Here is a 20,135-nt window from a genome sequence, read left to right as displayed (position 1 = left end):
TCTGCTTTGGAAACTTGTCTCTGTGGGGACTTAAGGAGGTGCAAGACCCATGATCTGGATGAAATGAGGATGGTTAGAGTTCCATGGATGAGATCTGCCTCCATCTCACAGTGCAGCTTTGTCCCTTGGGTTCTATGTTGAGTTTCCCTTGGAGGATGGCAGCTGTGTGTTTTGCACAAAGCACGCAGGAAAAGTTGTTGGGACTGACAGAGCATGACTGAATTGTCTGACTGTGACAGGGCTAAACCTAGACTGGGAGTTGGGTTTGCTTTCAAATATTCTCACCTGCAAGAACTTCTATAGTGATTGCACTGATGTGACAGCAGGGCGCAAACACTTCTCTGGTGCAGGAGTGCCACAGGTCTCACCCCAGAGTGGTCCAGATGTCTGCTGTTGAAATGGCATGGAAGCTGGAGCTTGTGCATCCTCTAAGAAGAGAACAGCTGACAGTCATTCCCAAATTAGGTAAAAATGCCAAATTCTGGCAAGCCTTTGCCAAGTATTTCATAGTTCTCCAGAGTCACAAATGGAAGAGGTTTGTGTCCTCTAAATACTGCCCTGCCAGCTGGTCTTAATGTATCAAGTCCAACTGCCAAGCACTTGTAACCTCTTATTATTTTAGTGTACATGTCAGTAAATATCTTATCCTGACAGTTCTAACGGTGTTAGAGCTTGGCAAAACACATTCTAAAATAGCATTTGTTCATCGTCCAAAATCAAAATGTCCTGATCAAGTTGCTCTTAAATGTGGCCATCAGCTTTCTGTGGGACTGCTTATAAACCAGCTATCTGAAGCATATTATTTGCACTAAAATGGATGGTTTGTAACTTGGCCAAAATATAGTCTGTTTGTTACCTGTGTTTCTGTCTCCTGTATGGTGTAACTCTTATGTGGTGTGAGTTCCCTCCTTTGTTAAAAATACTGGTTGTGGAAGTTCTTACTGTATTGATCCTAAATGCTGTAAATAAGGTCTGCAGTCAGTGTGGTGATGCAACCCTTTTAAGTGATTTATCCATATTATTGACCAAACAGTAATTCTCTGATTTTAAGGTTTAATAATTATTGGGGTTAAGAGGGGGTTCTTAATTTTGTTTGTCTTGTTTTGTAATCTTACACCTTACTTAAAATACACAGGCTGTGCATCACTGCTAGGTCAGTTCAAATGTTTATTTAAATAATTGAGAAACTAAATCAAATAGCTCTACTTCACGGCAGTGTACATAAACACGTCTGTCACGCTGGTATTTGGGACAGCCTCAAAAACTGGAGCAGGGATCTGCTCAAGTGCTCCAGCAATACTTTTTATGGAGTGTGCTTTCTCAACGTTTGTTTGTAATTATTTGTGCTGCTAAAGGGAGGCGCTGGAGATGTTTACCAAAGGTGCTGCACCCTAAACCTGCAGTTTCCTCTATTAGCACCACCTCTTGTATCGCGGGTGTGGGGCCAGAGGGGTGGGAAGCAGCTCTTTTACCACACCCTTTGCAGCAGGTTTAGGAGGAGGTGGTATTCTTTTGGTGCCAGGAAGTAAGTAAGAAATAAATGTTGTCTTTAAACACCTTTTATTCCTTTCTTTCAGTACTGAAGTGATGAGTTGCATTTAATACTTCATCAGGGGATGTTAACAGTATTTTCCTTGGCTCAGATGGAGGGAAACTCGGCAAAGCTTGCATGGGGAAGGGAAGGAATCTCTCCCTCGTGCTGACAGGAGACAATTTCCAGCAATCGAGATGAGTCGGTGTGGGCTCAAACTGTAGGTTAGGCTGTAAATGCTGGTTTCTTTACCAAGCAGTCAGGATGATGAGGTTCCCCTTTGATCTGTGAGTCCACTCAAACGAGGCAAAATGAGAGCACTTAGTGCAAGATGATATAACCAGTTACATATACTTGTTTACAAACTGTTTGGAGAATCTGAAATGTGAGAAATCCTCTTCCGAGATGTTTTGGTTTTTCTCTGAGGGATTAATTATTTCCTCAGTTAGTAAAATCCGGTCAAAACCTGACTTCTCTTTCTTTGTTGGAGGGTGAACAAAATTCTAAGGATGTTTTCAAAAGCTTCCTTTAACAGAGTTTTCTGAGATTGAATGATGGTAATGCGTTTAGGGACTGGTAATTGAAGATAATTCCAATGAATTAGACTTTGCAGACATTAATGACATGCTAGAGGAAGTCGGCTTATGAAGATCTATGCTGTGCTCTTTTTTTTTTTCCTGATCTATTGAATAGCTTCTTTAATTGTCTAATACATATTCTGTCAGTATTTGGGTTTCTTAAGTATTTGCAGCCTGAAGAAACCAGCCTGTGAATTTTCAGGCAGTGAATATGATTAGTTTAAATGCCAGTATGTGAAAATAATGTGCTCTTCACAGTAGCATCTGCAAGGGACGTCTAACTTTGCAGCTACAGACTAAGTAATCAGTCCTGGCTTGACTATTTTTATGGATGAATATTCATGCAAAACTCTACTCTCAACCTTTTATAGAAAGTATTTCTTACTCTCGAGAATCAGCAAAGGTTGCTCTGGTGTATTCCATTTTTCCCACTGCAGTTGGGAGGACAGCCTAGGTGAAAGAACTTGCAAAAAAAAAAAAAAAAAAAGTTACTGGCAACAATACTACTGGCAACAATGTCCCAATAGGATTATTCTTGCACCACCAGCCTTGCTGGGTTAGGCATTGCCCTTCCTTCTGCAGAAACGTGGGACTGGTGCAGTTAATCCACTTGGTTATGTATTAAGATGTTTGCTGATGATAGCCTTAATTTTGTTTTCCTCTGTTGTTCTACTTCATAGAGACAGAGGGGATGAATATGTTTAATTCTGATGGGACATAACATTTGGGGTCAACATGGTTTAAAAACTTGAGGATCTTTAAATAGGACATTCCAAGTTGGCCCATAGCTTTAGCTCAGACTGAAGTTTGTGCCTATGTGACCAAATCAGTGAGTGTTCTTAGTGGCTTGCAGCAGTGTCAGCCCATAACATCATGTTTGCACACTGGCCTGAGTGATCTCTGTCCCCATGAGGTTTTGAGTTCTGTGCTTTTGTGGTGACTTGGTTGTTAGCTTTTGGTTTTGAAAGCTGTTAGTGCTTGCTGTCTTGCCCTTTACCTAATTTTAGGTGTAGAACCTGCTAATTGGAGATACAGCCATCACAAATCAAGCATGCCTATGTGTTGCTGTGCTGTGAAACTGCTTTAGTGTCAGTTTTCTTCCCAGCCTCCCTGGTCTCAGCTGTTAACGTTTTCCATTAGCTCTGAAGCCTTCCCTACTGCTATTTGTGCAGTACTCCCTTAGCTGTTTACTTGTTTAATGTATCTGTATTAACAAACATGAAGGTAATATGAGTATATATGACTTTTTTAAGTATCAGTAAATCAAAATACAAGTTAAATCAGATAATGCCACCTCTCCAGTTTAACAAAATGAAGTATTTCCTACTAAAAACAGCAGCAGCCGTGATTTAACAATGTAATCTGATCTAATATTAGTAACAGGCTGTGCCTTTAGGGAGCAGTATAATATCCAATCCACTGAATAAAGTCTGTCTCACATTAAATTCTGGATCCCTCTTAAAAAGATGGCTTCCCAGAATTGTTTCAGTAATTGCATAAAGACTCTTGATTTTCTACATAATTTTCTGAATAATAAATAGAGAAATTATGTTGGCTCCCAAAATACAAATAATGATGAAATAGTGCTGTTCTCCCTGATGTCACAAGCACCTTCACCTCTCCACGTTACCTCTTGAGCTTTCTCTTTTTCCTCATGCTCCAGGCAGGAGCATTCCCATCAGGGGAGTTTGTCACGCCCAGACTGCCATCTGTGACTGCATCACCACATCTTCCAGCAGGAGCCAAAATCTTACTCTTGGTCATTTTCTAAATAAGCTTTGAGGGGATGGAAAGAGGGTCCCAAGAAAGCCAAGGGGGTTCTAGTCAAGGCTATGCTTTATGGAAAGAAGGAGGTAGGAAACCCTATGGAAGATTTAACTTAGGCAGGGCTGGAGTTTGTAAGTCTGTCAGCCTTTAATAATTTCTGGAATTTTGTATACATACCGAGGAAAGGGTGCAACAAATCTTCATTAACCCTTCCAAAATCAAGCTGTTCACACCCTTCCTTTTATGTTTTGGGTTGTGGTTTGGATATTTATTTGTTGGGAGAGTAGAGGATGTCAGATGTTCAGCGTTGAGAGTAGAAAAGCTGCCAGCGTCATCTGCTTCTCTTAGATGAATTTGTATTTGAAACATCGTGTTTTGGCTTAAACAGCAAGGTTGTAAAAGATATCAACTGACTTAGAGTCTGTGAAGCGTCCTGAAGGCAGGCAAAAGTTTGTGTTGGAAGAAGTGGGAAAAATGCTGTTTCTCCGTGTGAGGTGGATTGCTTCATATTGTTTTAATTCACAATGTGCTGCAGAATGACTTACCTCTGCCCAGACCTTGCTTCTGTGGCCTAAATTGTGTGGTAGCTTCAAAAGTAGGTCATGATGCAAAAGCACTGTGCTGTTTCCAGTGGCTCTTTTCTCTTCTTTTTTTTTTTTTTCTTTTTTTTTTTCTTTTTTTTTTTTTTTCAAATCTCAGGTTTCAAGATGAACTTGCTAAGAATCTGACCTGCAGTCAGTATTAGTCATAGGGTTCTTTGGGCACGATGTCCTTGTAGAAGAAGCTGGTTTATGCTGTTTCAATGCCTTTGATTACCTAAATGGTGAATTAGATGTTAGGACATGTCAAATGTGGTTCTTTATTGCACCCAGTTAGCCTTAACCTTTCTCCTTTGGCAGGGTTTTAGTGAGTCACAACAGGCCAGTCCGGTGTAATGTAAGACTGTTTTAAAGTGAGAGACTGACTTTCAGGACCTGGAGGTAACATAGCTCATGTATGGAAATGTTGTTAAGCAATACATGATATAATTGATTTTTTAAAAAATTATTCCTGAGCAAGTGTAGTCTTCCCCCTCTGATAGGGTTAATGCAGTTCTCTTCTTAGAAAGCAGTAGCTACAAAGCTTTCAATGTTTGCATTTAGCTGTCAGAACTCTTGAAACAACTGCCTGTCTATAATTGCTGCCCTTTTGAACCAAAGGCCTTATGACTCACCTATATAGAAAGTCATAGAGTTTGTCTACACCTTTATGATGGAACAACTTCATCAGATCACAGAAGGATACAGCCCTTCCTCTGAACTTCCACTAGGGTAGTTGAGCCCATTTATCCAGCTGGGCCAAAATTTTCAGGTATGTGTTCTGGATGCTTTTCTCCTGGTGCAAGTGATTGAGCACCAAAAAAACATCCCTTGTCACCAGTTCTGTTACTATAAACAGCAGCTAATTATTAGCAACAGTGTCACAAAACTGCCAGGGAGAAAATAACTGCCTGTTGACCAAGCAAATGGTGCTCTGCCTTGCATCTGGCAAGTACAAGGAGAATTTACAAGAGAGCTCTCCCAGCATGCCTAAGGATCCTCTTCTGCCTTCTGCACAGCAGGTGGCTGGAGCTGAGCAGATGAGTTTGCTTTTTGACCTTGTAGCCTCAGGGACCCACCAACAGCTTCTTTCCTCTGTGAGCTGCAGTTTCTCTCTGGCTTTGGGTATTGCTGCCCAAAGGGACAATTGCAGCCACTCCTGTGGATCCCTGCAGTCAACAGGATTTTATAAAGGATTTCTTTAGCTTCTTGGACATGTTTTTGTCAGCTTCATTTTCGGCCTGGATCAGTTACAGTGCCTGGTTCACTGCTGTGCTGCTCGTGTGGCTGCACAGGAAGCAGTGGGAGTAAGGAACAAGGGGCAAAGAAAAGGAAGTACAGAATGGTGCTCTTAGAGGAAGTGCTTGTTTATACCAGCTTAAAGTGAATGAGAAATCTAGAGTGTAAGAAGTGGAATAAGCTGGTAATGTATTTTATGTGATATTTCTTTACATAATCAGTTGCCTGATCTCACAGAGTAGTTTTTAATGTATTTTGAGAATGAACAAGGCTTTGTAAGGTGGTCCAGCCATGCTTGCAGAGGGATTGAAGGTCAGTCTTGCCTTTTAAGAACTGCTCTTTTACAGCAGCATTCTCTTTGTCTGTTGGTGTGGTGGAGCACAGAACATTTGAACTCAAAACACCAGCAATTATGCTTGGACAAAAGCCATTTTACTCCTGAAAAGGCACAAGCCCAAACGATGTGTCCTTTCACAAGCCAGTCAGATGCCAAAGCAGAACCCATTGTCCACTTTCCATTGAATTGTGGAAGGAATAATAAGTGATGTTCGTCTGCAACACAGTGTAGAAGTGCTCAGCCAAACACTTATTCAGCCTGAAGAAAAGACAGATAAACTCAGAAACAAATGATGCCTGAAGAAAAGACAGATAAACTCAGATGCCTTTCTTTCTAATGCTAATATTAAAGCTAAACTTAAATCAGTCTGGATAACTCTTCAAGATGTGGCCGGATTACTTGAAAACCTGAGCATAAACCAATTTGGCAGAAAAGTATTTGACAAATAAATGGAATGACTGGGCACTTCCAGGCTTGTCAATCTGACATGATTCACAGGTGAAATAGTGTGGTTGCTAGCATGGATGTCTGTGAGATGCACTCATTGAAGCTTTGGAGGAGGGTAAGTTGTAAGGCTCTGGGGAGGAATGAAGATCCTCTCCTATTAGACTGGCAGCTTCTGCAGTCTTACACTTTTTTTCAAAGTAAATATTTGAAAATTTCATGAAGAACTACAGCTACTTGGGGTTTTTTTGTTATGTGGGGCTTTTTGTTGTGTTGAGCAGAATGGATCACTGACAGGTCCTAATGTGACAATGACAACTGTGACCAGAATTATTAAAGCCTATTTAAATTCTGTAATAACTGAATAATTGAGTCTTAGCTATTTTCCTTTGTGAAGATAGTGGTAAACAATGAGAAGTCATTGTATGCAATGATGGTTCAAGGTGTCTCTTCATCCTTCCTCTCCTCATCAAGAAGGTAAAATTCTTTTAAACAGTAGAATCTTTGAGTTAGAGTAGTTCCAACATCAGTGGAAAACAATTCCTGTGAGCAAAACTGAATGCAGCTCTTCATTTGAGACAGCTTTGGTCAGTCTGTATCCTTGCATGTGAAAGAGAGTCATGATAATGGAAGAGGCAGATCTTGAAGAAGGAGATAACTACATGAATGACTGGAAGTTAATGCAATAAACTTCAAAGAAGAGGATGAGATAAGGGGTAGTTTATCTCTGTTCAATCCTCTCCTTTTTTCCTTAGATATTCAGTAGTGCTTGGACAGAAGTGTTTCCATCGTTTTCACTTTGCTCATTCCAGTTTTTCATAGGCTGTGCTTATTTTTGTCCTTGTCTTGGGATTTTATAATTAGTGCATACCACCTCTTCTGAGATTGTTTCTTACACCAGTAAATGCCTGAGGAAATGCCCAGTGCCTTTATAGGAAGAAAACCTTCTGAAAGATTTGAAATCTCCTCATGGTATCCAGTTGGGCCCATTTAACTGTTTTCTACTTGTCAGCTTTATTACAGCTCAAAAAAAAAAACAACATTTGTGATTACCTGAAACGTGTACTCTCCACCTCTTCTGAGATTGTTTCTTACACCAGTAAATGCCTGAGGAAATGCCCAGTGCCTTTATAGGAAGAAAACCTTCTGAAAGATTTGAAATCTCCTCATGGTATCCAGCTGGGCCCATTTAACTGTTTTCTACTTGTCAGCTTTATTACAGCTCAAAAAAAAAATACATTTGTGATTACCTGAAACCTGCTGTGTACTCCGCAGCTTACAGTCATATGCTTTGGCATTGGTTCAGAAATTCTAGTTACTTGTCAAACAGTGCATTCCAAGTCCTTGTTAGCAAGAGAGATCTGGAAACATGCATCAAAAATAGTTCAGTCTTAAACAATTTGAACAGGATCATTGTTAACCTCATTTTATTTTGGTGTTCATAGGTGTGCTACCAGTCTGCTGACCTCCAGATGGTGGCATCACAAGTGCAGGAACGCTTCTTGTGAAACCCCCAAGTCCTGAACTTAAAAACACACTGAGATGTGTGATAGAAGTCATTTGCCTGAGGCATCATGTTGGATAATTATGTAGTGTGAGCTCTTTGTGCATCCTAAGCATCATAGTGCTCCCTAGGGAAAAGAAAACCATGGAATTTTGTGGGCTACAGATATGACCTATATAACACTTCCTCCGCTTTGGCAAACCCTGTGGAAAGGCAGTGATTTTCCTTTGGTTTTTTGATGGTTCACAGGCTCTGTCTGTGAAGAGTACCTATTTGAGGCTCAGGATTATTGACTTGTCAAGCCTGTAACATGTTTTGTGTTTGACACAGTCATATTATGTCTCAGTGGAAGGTAGGTAGTAAAATATAACAAAGATAAGATTGCAAGCAATTTGAGAAGCTTTATAAAATTTTGCTTACAGATTTGATTTTGCACTATATTACTCACCTGTTTTGTTGGAATATTAACTATTGCTTTATACATTTTTGTCATTGCTAAAACATGGCCAAAGGTCAGAGTAAAATATGTGCAATTAAGCTGACAAAGAGCCAGTGTCATCAGTCCTCTCCTCCCATAAACACTCGCAAGATTAGAAATATTTCTGTATCTAAAGTTCTCTTCACACCCGACCTGTGAACAATGCCCAACAGGAATCTCTTCCCATGGATGAAATTCTTCATTCTACTGCTTTATTTGTTGTTAGTTATGAAAATACCCTTGAAAACCAGCCATGAAAAACAATTAGTGCTGGATGCAGACATCAGAGAATTCTGCATTGGTATTTTAATCCAGCTTCTCTTCAGGTGCCATTTACTTTGGAGTTCTTTGCTGCATAAAAGCCTCTGTTATATTTACTTCCATCAGGTAAATGAATTTCTCTCCCTCTTTGAGAAGAAAGAATGCCAGTATTCAATCTTGCCAAATTCAAAATGAACTTGGAAAAAAAAGAAGCAGAATATATATCAGTCTAAAATGAACATGAACACAACTGAGCAGGGCTTAGGAAAGAACTGAATATCTTTCTGAGAGGCTCTTGTTTTTCTCTGGCTCTTGTATTAGACGTGCACTTGGAGTCAGATGAAAGTGCTGCAGGAAGTCTAGCGTTATGCTTACCACAAAATTGACATAATGGAACAGTAATTCTCTGTTCTTTTAGATAAAACCTGTCCATTGTGCCTCCTCCTATTGCACTTGAACACTGTAACTGCTTTTCCTGGCATGTTTAAAATATGCTGTACTTCTCTGTGTCAATTACAGCTTCAAAGTCTACTTCCATCTACCACCCATTATTCCTGGCTCTTAAATTATCTGATCACCCCCCATCATCTTCCACTTCAAAAATAACTTTTTCAGTCATCCCTTAAGAGCCTTGCTCAAATGGGCTAAATCTCAGATATCTGCTTTTGTCCTGCCTCTTTATCCTCTCCCAGAACAAATGCTTCTGGCTTGATGTCATCCTCCTTGCCATGTGCAGGCTGCCCCAGTGCATCACAGAATATTCTGGAGTGATGAACTGCCTTCCTCAGTGTCTCACCCTGAGGAACTGCTTATGGAAGGAGGTGTTTAGGGAAAGGGAATTAAATCCTTCGCAGGAGGGGAAATCAGGCATGAGAAAACAGTAGAGACTTTAAACCAGATCGTGCAGGAGAGTAATCCATGACACTTAGTCTGTGATGCCACATAGATGTTCTGCTGAGTTTTGGATATTAAGGCCTAATGTGTATACTTTCAAATTCTATTGAATGTCGTGGTGCCTGAGTCTGCCAGCAGTTAAACATTTTATGACTAGTATGTAATTAAAATAATTGTTCCTACTCCAGAACATGTATTTTGTAGGCTTTACTCTCTCAGAACATAGGTTATACAAGGTGGATGTGATTTTTTTAATACACAGAGTACTTTACATTTATGATAAACTACTTACATCTTAATTTCTGTTAATTCTGAGTGGGTAGAGAAATGCTTTCCAAGTAGTTAATGCTTATAGATAAAACCTTGAACTTAAAACTTGGTTTATATTCTAGTTCAGTAAGTTATTTTAACTTTCTTGTGGAATTTAAAGATTTGTCCAACTCAAAATTTTACTGTTAGTTTGTTGTTGAGGTGATCAATGGTGAGCATTCCAGTAATCTTGGGGAGCCTGGAAGAAGAAAAGATGTCTACCACAAAAGATGCTTTTGAATAGAAGAATAAAATATGTACAATAAACAACTCTCAGGAGGGTGTCAGCAGGAGGGAGTGCTCAAGATGGTGTTCTTATGTAGTAGAACAGTGTCTCAGGTCCCAGTGAAACAAAGCTGCTCTTGTGATGTGCTTTAAACACCAAAGCATCTGTTTCCTAAGGCTCAGTTTTAGGCTCACCACTTAATGATCTGGTGGGTGCTCAAGCCCACAAAGAGTTTTTGTGGCTGTAACTGAAGAGACAGGGAATTGCAGCATGGGGACTTCTACTGAGGCCAGCTTTGCTGCCAGAGCCAGCATTTCATGGAACCATATCCCTGAGGGGTTTTGTCCTGGGCTCACAGCTCAGTCACCCTGTGTGCAGAGATGTAAACAGGCATCCTGCTAATACAAACTTTATGTAACCTGACTTTTTATAAGATGCTTTGTTTTCTTCTCCTAAGTGCTTAAACACATTTTGATTGGCATGGTGCAGTATTTGTACATCTGCTTAGATTTTGTCCATGGCACAAAGAAGGGGAAGGTACAGAAGAAGCTTGTGTTACCTGGTTAGAATATATTTTAATAATTTTAATGTGGAAGATATTGTACCATTCTGCTTTCACAAATTTGAGCAGCCTCACAGGATGTGGGAGTAACTCGGTCTGGTCTTGTGTGCAGAAAGAAGATGAATTCATATGCTGTGTATATCTTCATTAAAGTTTAAATATTTAAATATCAATCCTTACTTATATTCATCATGGCTTATTTTGCTCATGCTTCCTTGAGAAATATCTTCAGTATAAAATGGTGTGATAGTTACTGCAAAGTAACTTGCAACTTCCAAAAATCTAAATGGAGATGTGTGTGACCATGGTAATTGATGAATCATCTTCCTGGCATAGAACTGGAATATCCTATGCTGTTTCTGAAATGCAACCTGCTTTAAATTTCCCAGAATTTTAGTCTTGTGCTTCGTGTTCTGAGGATCTTGGACAAGTACCCTGGCATTCTTCTGTGGCTTTGTGTAGGACCACAAACCAGAGGAACTGGAGTACAGTAAAGCATCATTTAAATACAAGGCACAACTGCTTTTCAATGGAAAGTGCAGAGGTAGGAGGGAACGTGGAATAAAGGACCCTACTCTAGGCAAGGACAATGGAAAGCATGAAGCAGGAAGTAGGTTATACGGTTAAGGGGGGGGACACAATATCCTGAAAAAGCCTATTGAAATTTTTAAATGCTTGCTTTTTGTTGCAGATTAATCAGCCACTCGATGGGGATTAACAGTGGAGCACCTCTTTGTGTCGCCTTTCCACCTCTGTGTAGCACGAATAACAACTTCAGCACTTCTTCAATAATAATTATGAAACTGGTATTAACTGAATGGCAATTATGGATTTTTAACTCTAACTCACAGTAAACCAGCAAGCCATATGTTGAAATTCTTACCAAATAGCTTTTCATTCTTAATGTCTCGTATCTATACAAGAAGTTGCAAGATACCTGTTTGTACAAGAGGAATATAAGCATTACTTGCCTGAGGAACAGAAGCTGAAAGAGAAGACACCCTAACTTGTTCGTGGAGTTATGGTAGTATTATTTATATAGATATAACAAATATATATATTTTTTATGGTAATGAAAATGGCTCCTCAGAATGCTGACTCGGAATCTATGCAAGTTCAAGATCTACCTGTGGCACAGCTTCAGAAACCAGAAAACAAGGAGAATGAAAGTAGGGAGGAGACCATTAGTGAAGGATCCATAGACCGGATACCGATACGTCTGTGGGTGATGCATGGTGCAGTAATGTTTGGCAGGGAATTTTGTTATGCCATGGAGACAGCTTTGGTAACACCTGTATTGTTACAAATTGGTAAGTAATTCTCATTTCTGTGAGTCGAAGCTTTCTAAATATTTTTGCATTGATTGAAGCCAGGAAAAGGGGGAAGATGCATCTGCCAGCTAAAGGTACACAAGGTAAAAAGGATTTTGGTTTTTTTCCTTAGTGCCTGTAGCACAGATTGAACTGTGTGATCATGTTTAAGTGGGAAGGATTTCTACATGCGTTCATCTTCTGTCTAATATTGCTTCCCTCTGTAAAAAATGTAACCTGAGTTAATTCTAAAATTCTCTACTACAAGGTAAGTGTCCTAGAAACTAGAAACAATACTGGACTATAAAGGATTGCAGTGAAGCATTTTTTTAAATTCATGGAGATATGCTTCAGGTTACAGTACTTTACAATATCTAAACAGTTAGATAAATTGGTTTTTTTTCCAGTGAATTACTGCATTTATTTCTAACCACTAGAGAGTCTTGTTTTGTGTGATTAATCTGCAGTTTACAGCATGTGAATACACATGAACAAACTGTGATACCAATAGCCTTAGATGATGATGGGGGCAGTGGTGTGGTTTAGAATAGGGGTAGTCAGTGTTAAATTTCATGGTGAGTATTGTCATTAGGTTTCAAATAAACTGTTTACATTATTAAGAGTATCTGCTATTGCCTTTATCAAATACAGAAACTTGTCAATCATATATTGGAAAACATTACACGACATGGAATGGAAATGCCAGACTGAGTGGGGAGTAAACCAACCATGTGTGTGCACTGTATAATTGTCTATATATTTGTATATTTTATGTTTGCTTTGGCTTACCTGTGCCTTACCTGTGCAGGTGTGCTTTACAACTTGCTCAGCTGTAAACAGAAGCACTCAGGCCAAACAGAAGCACTCAGCCATCTAAATAATAATGTTCAATGAGCACTATTTACAACATTGTTTAAAAATTCCCAGGGTGGCATCTTGAATGAAACACATGGGGAGTTTTTGTTTGTTTGACACGAGAAAAAGGCATTTTAGATTCAACTTCTGAGCATGTGATGTACAAATCCCTTCATGCAGTCTTGCTGCAGTTAAAAATGCATTTTCACATGAAATTGCTAGTTGGTTTATTTTGAGTGAATGGAGTGAATAATCAGTACAGTTAGTGCCATGGGAGATGCTGATGAATTAAGCCTCGATGTTTTCCTGAAAATGTTTATTTTCAGAGCTCATCAGATGGTTTTCTTGGATCTATTGTTTGCATAGTTAAAACAGATTCTAAAAAGCTCCAAAAAAAGAGCTTTTGTGATCAATCTGACTTGCTAAATAAAACACATGCAGCTTCATCTAGGAATGTTTGTAGCATTTGTAACTTGTTCTGAGGTTTTGGCTTTCGGGTAAGTTGAGATTTAGAGACTTCAGTCCCTTGTACTGGCAGCATTGATTCAATAGCTGTGTACCATAAACTCAAAAACTTGCATCCTGCTTTGCATGGAGAAGATCCCTGGTTTTGTGAGTGACCTGTACGTTTTTGTTAGCTTTGTTTGTGCTGGCATTTGGATGATTAAAATGTATGGCTGGCTAAGCTGACTTTACCTTACCATAGGGTAAGGTCAGACAGTAAAATAAATAAACCATCTTCGTAATTACTGACCTGTCTTCTAGTTTACATTTCTTTTGTGAGCTTTTCTAGCTGTTTCCTCCAGATAATTGAGAAATATCTCTTCCCTTCCTTCCCTAACTCCAGTGATCAAAATAACATTGGGATTTGGGGGAAGGGAAGAAGAGGGCTCCCATTTCTAGAAAAGCTGCACATCAACAAAGCAATGTCAAAGTCTGTGGGGATGCAGCAATGATGTTCCAAGCCACAGACATAAGAAATGGAGGTAGCAGTTACAAATGTCAGTACTTTGGGAGATAACTGAAGTCTTTCTGCTTGGCTCCTGTGCCCTCAGCAGGGCTAAAAACAATGTTGGATTCACTAAAGGGTTAAGTTATTCACGGGTGACTTGTCTGGCCTCTTTGTTAATTACTCTTACATGGTTCTGTTTACCTTTATCAACCTCAACATCTGTCTGCCTCAGCATGAACTATATTTATTCCTCACTGGAGGGGGTTGCAGTATAGCTGTCGAACTGATGTAGTATTCCCTTTGCTTCTTGTTTTGGTAAAAGCAAAGATCAGTGTCTGTGAGATTAAATTTGCTCGAGAAACTAGATTTGAGAATTGGTACCTGGGGAAGTGGAGTGACTCAACCAATTTTGCTTACAATACACTGAAGAACAAGAAGCCTTTTGGGTATCCAAAAAAAGATTACTCTTTACAGAATGTGTTGAATATTAACAATTAAACTTTGTGTGCTTGTGCTTTTCTGTACCTGGGAAAACTTTGATCACTGAAATAATCTGAGACTCTTATCAGATATCACCATGAAAACCTGAGGAACATTAGTATGGTGTTACACACTTTCTGCTTGGAAGTATTTGACTTTCTTTGCAGTTTGAGTACCCTGGATCAGAGGTATAGTTATGATTTGGCAGATGACCAACCTGTCCTACTTGTTCTGTAATCCACAAGATTTTATCAGCTGCAGGAGATGGTCACTCTTATGGTCCCTTTCTAGTTCAGTGGTGGTTGAACTCATTGTGTTTAAGTTTCCTGAAGTTCTGAAATTTTAACAAGAGAACTTGAAAGCATCAGTGAAAACTGTTTGACTCAATGCATACTGTGAATTGGAAAGGTGCTGAAGCACCCAAGTTACTGCACCCCTACTGAAAGAAGCTCTAATTTCTGACTTTTAATTGTCTTTATTGCTATAACTGATGTTACATTGCTGTGTCAGAAATGCAGCTACAAATCTATAACAGCCTTGTAGTCATAACTGGGCTTTAGTAGCCTAGTAACAAGTACAAGCCAAATATATATTGCATGTTTTTTTTAATTACAGCTTGCTCTTTGGTTTCTTACTATCTGCAGCTTAGGATTCAAAATGAAGCGGTGAACTTGTTGAGAATTCAAACAATGTAAAAAATGCCAAATATGAGAATTCTAGTCAGAGTCCAGATGAAATTATATTAGTTGACACTTGCAGAAGTTATAATCTCTAAAAATCTCCATTAACCATTTTGGGACTTGTTCAACAAGCAGTTTCTCCCAGCCAGGTTAAATTTTACTAGAAAATAAACTTTCAGCACCTTCAGATTTTAAGTTTTACTTGTTCATGAGTCCAAGGATTTTGAGAAACAGAGTGATTTGTGTTATTCTTGACTATTAACACTGCTGTTTGCTTCCCCTGCACAGAAACTACAAATTCCATAGGAGCAGGATGAGGCCTTTGTCTTCTGAAACATCTGGTACTTACTGCTGCTTATCTGTGAGAGGGAATTAAAATCCCTGCTATTGTTTATAAATGATAGTGTATTTTCTTCCATCATTAAACTTGGCTTCTAAGGATTAAGTCTCTAAAATCATCCCCAGTTCATAAGTTCATGGAAGATTTGGATACATGATAAATTTATTTCGCACGGGATTTTGCTTGCATAAAAGTAAAAGGAGGAGGAACCCAAGATTGCTGTGGTGTAAACTTGGAGAAACTGGTTTTTGAAGAAACTTGTTCAGTGAAATTACAATACAGTACTTCTGTTAAAAACACTTTAAATCATTAATAACAGCATAACTTGGTAATTTCAGATTATTTCTACTTTAATTCAAACAAAATTTTGGTTTTAATACAAGATGTAAATTTATTTTAGTTCTTCTGAAAGGTGGGATCCATGTACCTGTTTCATTAGGACTATAGAAGAAAAAAAAATCTCTCTATTTTGTGGCTTGGGGTGGCTGCTGCTTTCAGCATGAAAAACTCACTGTCTGACTAATGAGTAGTGGTAGTTGTAAACATGAAATTTCACATTTTATATTTAATATGATAAAAGGTTTGTCAAGCCTTTACTGTTGCTTCAAAGGCTCTTTCAATGCTATTGAGTTTTCTGTGAATAGTTAATAGACACAAAAGTGACTGTCAGCACCAGAGCTGTTCCTCATTCCCCTGCATAAATTAATTACACTGGTGCTCTTTAAAAGTATCTGTACATTTACATAGTTTTATAAGGAAACATAAGGAAAATGACTTTACATGTGCTGTTTACCTATATAATGTCACTTAAACTTAGGGATGTTTGTCTGGTACGCTGCAGGAATAGTTGTGTTTTTTATGCATTTCATATCTGAGTGCTTCTCTGTGATGGCATCACTTTGTTTTACTGTGAGAGTTAATGGGTTCTTGTAGTAAACGTTGGCTAGTCTACCATTAAATATTGACGTTGGTAATTTTTAGCTTAACCCTGATCATCAGTGTTGTTTTTAGGCAAAAACACTGAAAAATAGAATTTCTGGAAATTGAGTATTTCACTGCTAATTATTAGATTTTATTAAAAAGAAAGGCTGAGCTGCATAGAGCAGAATAGCATAGATTATTTTTGTCTGGAAATGATTTCTCTCACTAGATCCTTTCAAATCAGCAAAATGCTGTGGTTGTTCTAGTCTCATATACATAGGAAAGCTGTTCAGGGGTTTGGGCTGTTATTTTACAGCTAAAGCAGTTACATAGAATATCTCATTAAAAAAGAAATTGTCTAACATTCAAAATTCATCCAGCCTAAAGCTTAACAGACTGTGCATAAAGGGTCCTGAAATCTAGTTCATGTGACACTGCCAGTATGGAAAAAGTGTGTTAAGCAATAATTCAAAGTGCTGATTTTGAGAAATCTCTGTGGTAGCTGAGAACTCATTATGCAGAAGAGATTCAGTATTCCAGAGTGAATTCTTTTAGTTTGTTGTGTGACTCTCTCCATTGAAATGTAGTGTTGATACCTGCCTGAGAAGAATGCTTGTAGGTAAAGGGAGATTATGGAGATGTATTTAGAAACCAAGCATGAAATGTTACAGATAAATTGGCTTCTAGGTCTGTTTCTTCAAAGGAATTAAGGTATCAATTGCTGACTCAATTCCTGTGGAAGCGGGTAGCTTCCTAAGGCTAAGCCTGAGATCAAAGGAAATCTAAAAACCTGAAAGATTTCTTGGGGAAGAAGGGAGCAAAGAGTTGCATGGGCTGTTAGAGGCTGCCTATAATTTAAATGAAAAAGAGCTGAGTAGCTGGAATGCCTCTTGCAGATGGAGGAAGCTCCTCAGCACAAAGTAGCACTCAGTCTATTTCAGCTCAGCTCCAGTAGTTGAGTTTATTCCTCATCTCTGCCAGAGGTTACATTAAGGTTATGTATTTTTAACTGCCTTTCTGCAAAGCTTCATCTTCCATTTCAGCTGTGTCCTACCTTACCTTTTCTTACCAGGAAGAAACTGAGTTGCTATAACCTGGCCTTTAACTCCAGAGTTAAATTCCTGTTCAGTCCAGCTGCATCCGTGCTCCTAGGCATGGCTGCATTTGGTGCTGAGAGTGAGTTGCAGGATCTGAATTTCTCTTTGGAAGAATTAATGGCTTGAGAGCTGACCTGTCCCAAGAGAGGGCTGTAACACAGCTAACCTGAGGGCAAGAACTGAATACACAGTGGATCCAGAAAACCTGGAATGATAAACAATTAAATCCTTTTTTCAGCCTTGTTAGCTGTAGTTATTCTGTAAGATCATGTAAAGTTTGTATTCACATCTCATGTGGTGGAATGTATAAGACTGCAAATGCTGTGCCTGAGGCACATGTTAATTGCCCTATAAAACCACCCCACCCATCTTTTTTTACTTATTGACTAATTTTATGCCCACTAAGAAGTTGTGTAAGACTAATTTTACTGTACTTTTTTTAAACTAACAAGCAAGCAGGCTTTCATATCATGTATCACTCTTACATTAAATATCTTTTGACCTCAAAGCAATAGCAGCACAGATTTTGAACACAGATAGCCTTAGTGGAAGATTGGGTTAAATATATGTTTAAAGCCCCTTTAAAAGAAAAACACTATGGAACTGTTAAGATTTTTTGATCCTGGGGGCAGTTAAGAGCATGTGCTTTATTTCCATATGAAGGCAAATGCCATGCAGTTTGGCAGTTGTGCAAGAGCTATTCCTTACAGCATTTTTTTATATCAATGTTCTGTTTTTCTTTAAGTAACACTGAATCTGGCATTCAGAGGCACCACTGATAACACATGGCAGATTTTCAGCTGGGTAATGTGAGGATTCCTGCTGGCTCTAGGGTCCTACAGACTGTGAGTTTGGATGAAAAGCCTTTCTAGGAGAGAGAAGTTAAGTGCAAATGGCTTCACAGCCTTCTCCCATAGCATGAAATATGTTTCCTATTACTACTTACCAGTAGGTAACTTTTTTTGGCTGAATAAGGCTCTCTGGAGAATCTACTTCTAAAATAAGGTTCATATTTTCCCATTCCATTTCACATTTTCCCATTCCAAATCTTTAACAGAATTCCTTGAGCTTTTAATTGTGTACTGTGGGAATTTTAATGTAGTTTGGGGTTTTTTCCCCCTAGCATACAGAATGTTCACAGTAAAAACTGTTGTGTGAACACTCTTAGAATCCTCAGAAGTTTTCATTTTTAGAGTTTGTGTGGTCTGAGGATAGAGCAAGTGACCAGTATATGACACAAGAAATATGAACAGGTCTGAAAACTGGTAGAAGCAGCACAGTGCAGGGTAAAGCAAACTGTAAAAATGCAAGCTGTCTGTGAAGGATGGAGGTTTAAAAGCAATTTTTGATTTCATTGTCACCTCTGTTCTTCAAATACTTTTTTTTTTCCTGCAGCAATAGACATTTTAGTCTGTGATTTGTCAAAAGAGCTTGAAGCCTCCAAAAATAATCACTCTCTAACAAGGAAAGGTACATCTCTGTCCTTATGTAGTTGCTTCTTCCTGCTTGTAGATATTTCCAGCATGTTTCCTACCTTTTATCTGGAGTAGCCAAGGGTTAGGAGAGGCTAAACTGTTTGGCATGACTTAGGTGTACTTTCAGATCTCTGTTCCCCTTCTTTCCTAAATTCCTTTTCTCCTGCCCAAAGATCTAGTAGAGCACAGAAGTAAGGACTAATCACTGCTAGAAGTTAATGGTGGTGAACTGGGTATGGGACCATATTAAATTAATTTTTTTTTAAATTTTTGTATCAGCCAATAGCATTAAATTATTTTTTCAGTCTATTGTAAGCAGGGTTTTTATATTTCTCTTATCATTGGGTCACCAAATTGACTTGAAATTCTTTCCTCTCACACATGCCAGACCCACCTTGTTGTGAGACTCAAGGCAAGCCTTTCTGCTGTTTTTGTTCTAGAGTAGAAATGGGCACAGATGGGAATAAAGGATCCTGGATTTTTAATAAGATTTCCTGTGAGTAGTGAGGGAAAGATTAGAGAAGTAGGAACAGACTTTGGCCTCCTGGAAATGCACTAAAATTGAGTCATTTTTAACACACATTTTTGCAATGTCTTTCTTAGCCTAAACCCTTCCTCTTAATCTGCTTTCCACTCACATGCCCAACATCTCTTTATACTTCTGTCTAAACACCCTCATCTAGAACAAGATGTCAGGAGAAGCCTTGAATGTACATGCATGAATTTTTCTGCTCAGGATTTGAGTTTGACCCTCAGCTCTGACCAAGAGGTAACTTTGCCATAGCAATAACAGGTGAAACATGATAGTGCGTCCATGCTCCTTTATTACAAAGTAATTGCCACCAGGGCAACTTTCCAGCAGGCAATTGCCTGTTCTTTACTGTAAAAAGAAACCGTTCAGCTCTTGGATGAGGCTCTGGTGGCAGAGACTTGCAGATGCAGAACTGAGATTTGGATGCCCAGCATTGGAACTGGTGACTCTACACCTTACTTCAGTGGGTTTCTGTTCAGTGTGGACTGTGAGGTTATGAAATGGGAATAGCTGGGAGCTTGTTAGTGAACAGAAGTCTTAGTTTTCAAGGAAATAGGATTAAAGCCACTTTGGAAATGAAAAGACTGTTAGCAGGCCAACTCATGTAATGTGTTAATGTAGGATTGTCAGAGCTGCAGCCCCTTGGGCTCTGTTGCCCTCAGTCTCCTGTGTGCTTGTTGCAAGAGTCTTTCTGTTGTGATGCCCCTCTGGGACCCCATTTAATCATCCTCTTTTCACCAAATAGCAGTTGAAGAGGTTTCAGATACACTTCCTGCAGGCTGTTT

The 20,135-nt window shown here is 39.0% G+C and overlaps 1 protein-coding gene across 2 annotated transcripts in view; it reads left to right on the top strand.

Annotated features, from left to right (window-relative positions):
* SLC45A4 (solute carrier family 45 member 4) overlaps positions 1-20,135 on the top strand; it is a 62,907-nt gene that overhangs the window by 14,759 nt on the left and 28,013 nt on the right. Inside the window, exons 1-2 of one of the 2 annotated variants that reach the window (XM_041420839.1) lie at positions 358-465; positions 11,400-12,018. In XM_041420839.1, the coding sequence (XP_041276773.1) occupies positions 11,775-12,018 (244 nt within the window). In that variant the 5' untranslated portion in view covers positions 358-465; positions 11,400-11,774. Of the gene's footprint in view, positions 1-357; positions 466-11,399; positions 12,019-20,135 lie in introns of those variants that run through there. The other variant, XM_041420838.1, reaches the window with a different exon arrangement.

This window comes from Onychostruthus taczanowskii, unplaced genomic scaffold, assembly GCF_017590055.1.
Source record: "Onychostruthus taczanowskii isolate IOZ18803 unplaced genomic scaffold, ASM1759005v1 scaffold66, whole genome shotgun sequence".
In the NCBI taxonomy this organism is placed as follows: Eukaryota; Metazoa; Chordata; class Aves; order Passeriformes; family Passeridae; genus Onychostruthus; species Onychostruthus taczanowskii.
This window is presented reverse-complemented; position numbering and strand designations above follow the sequence as displayed.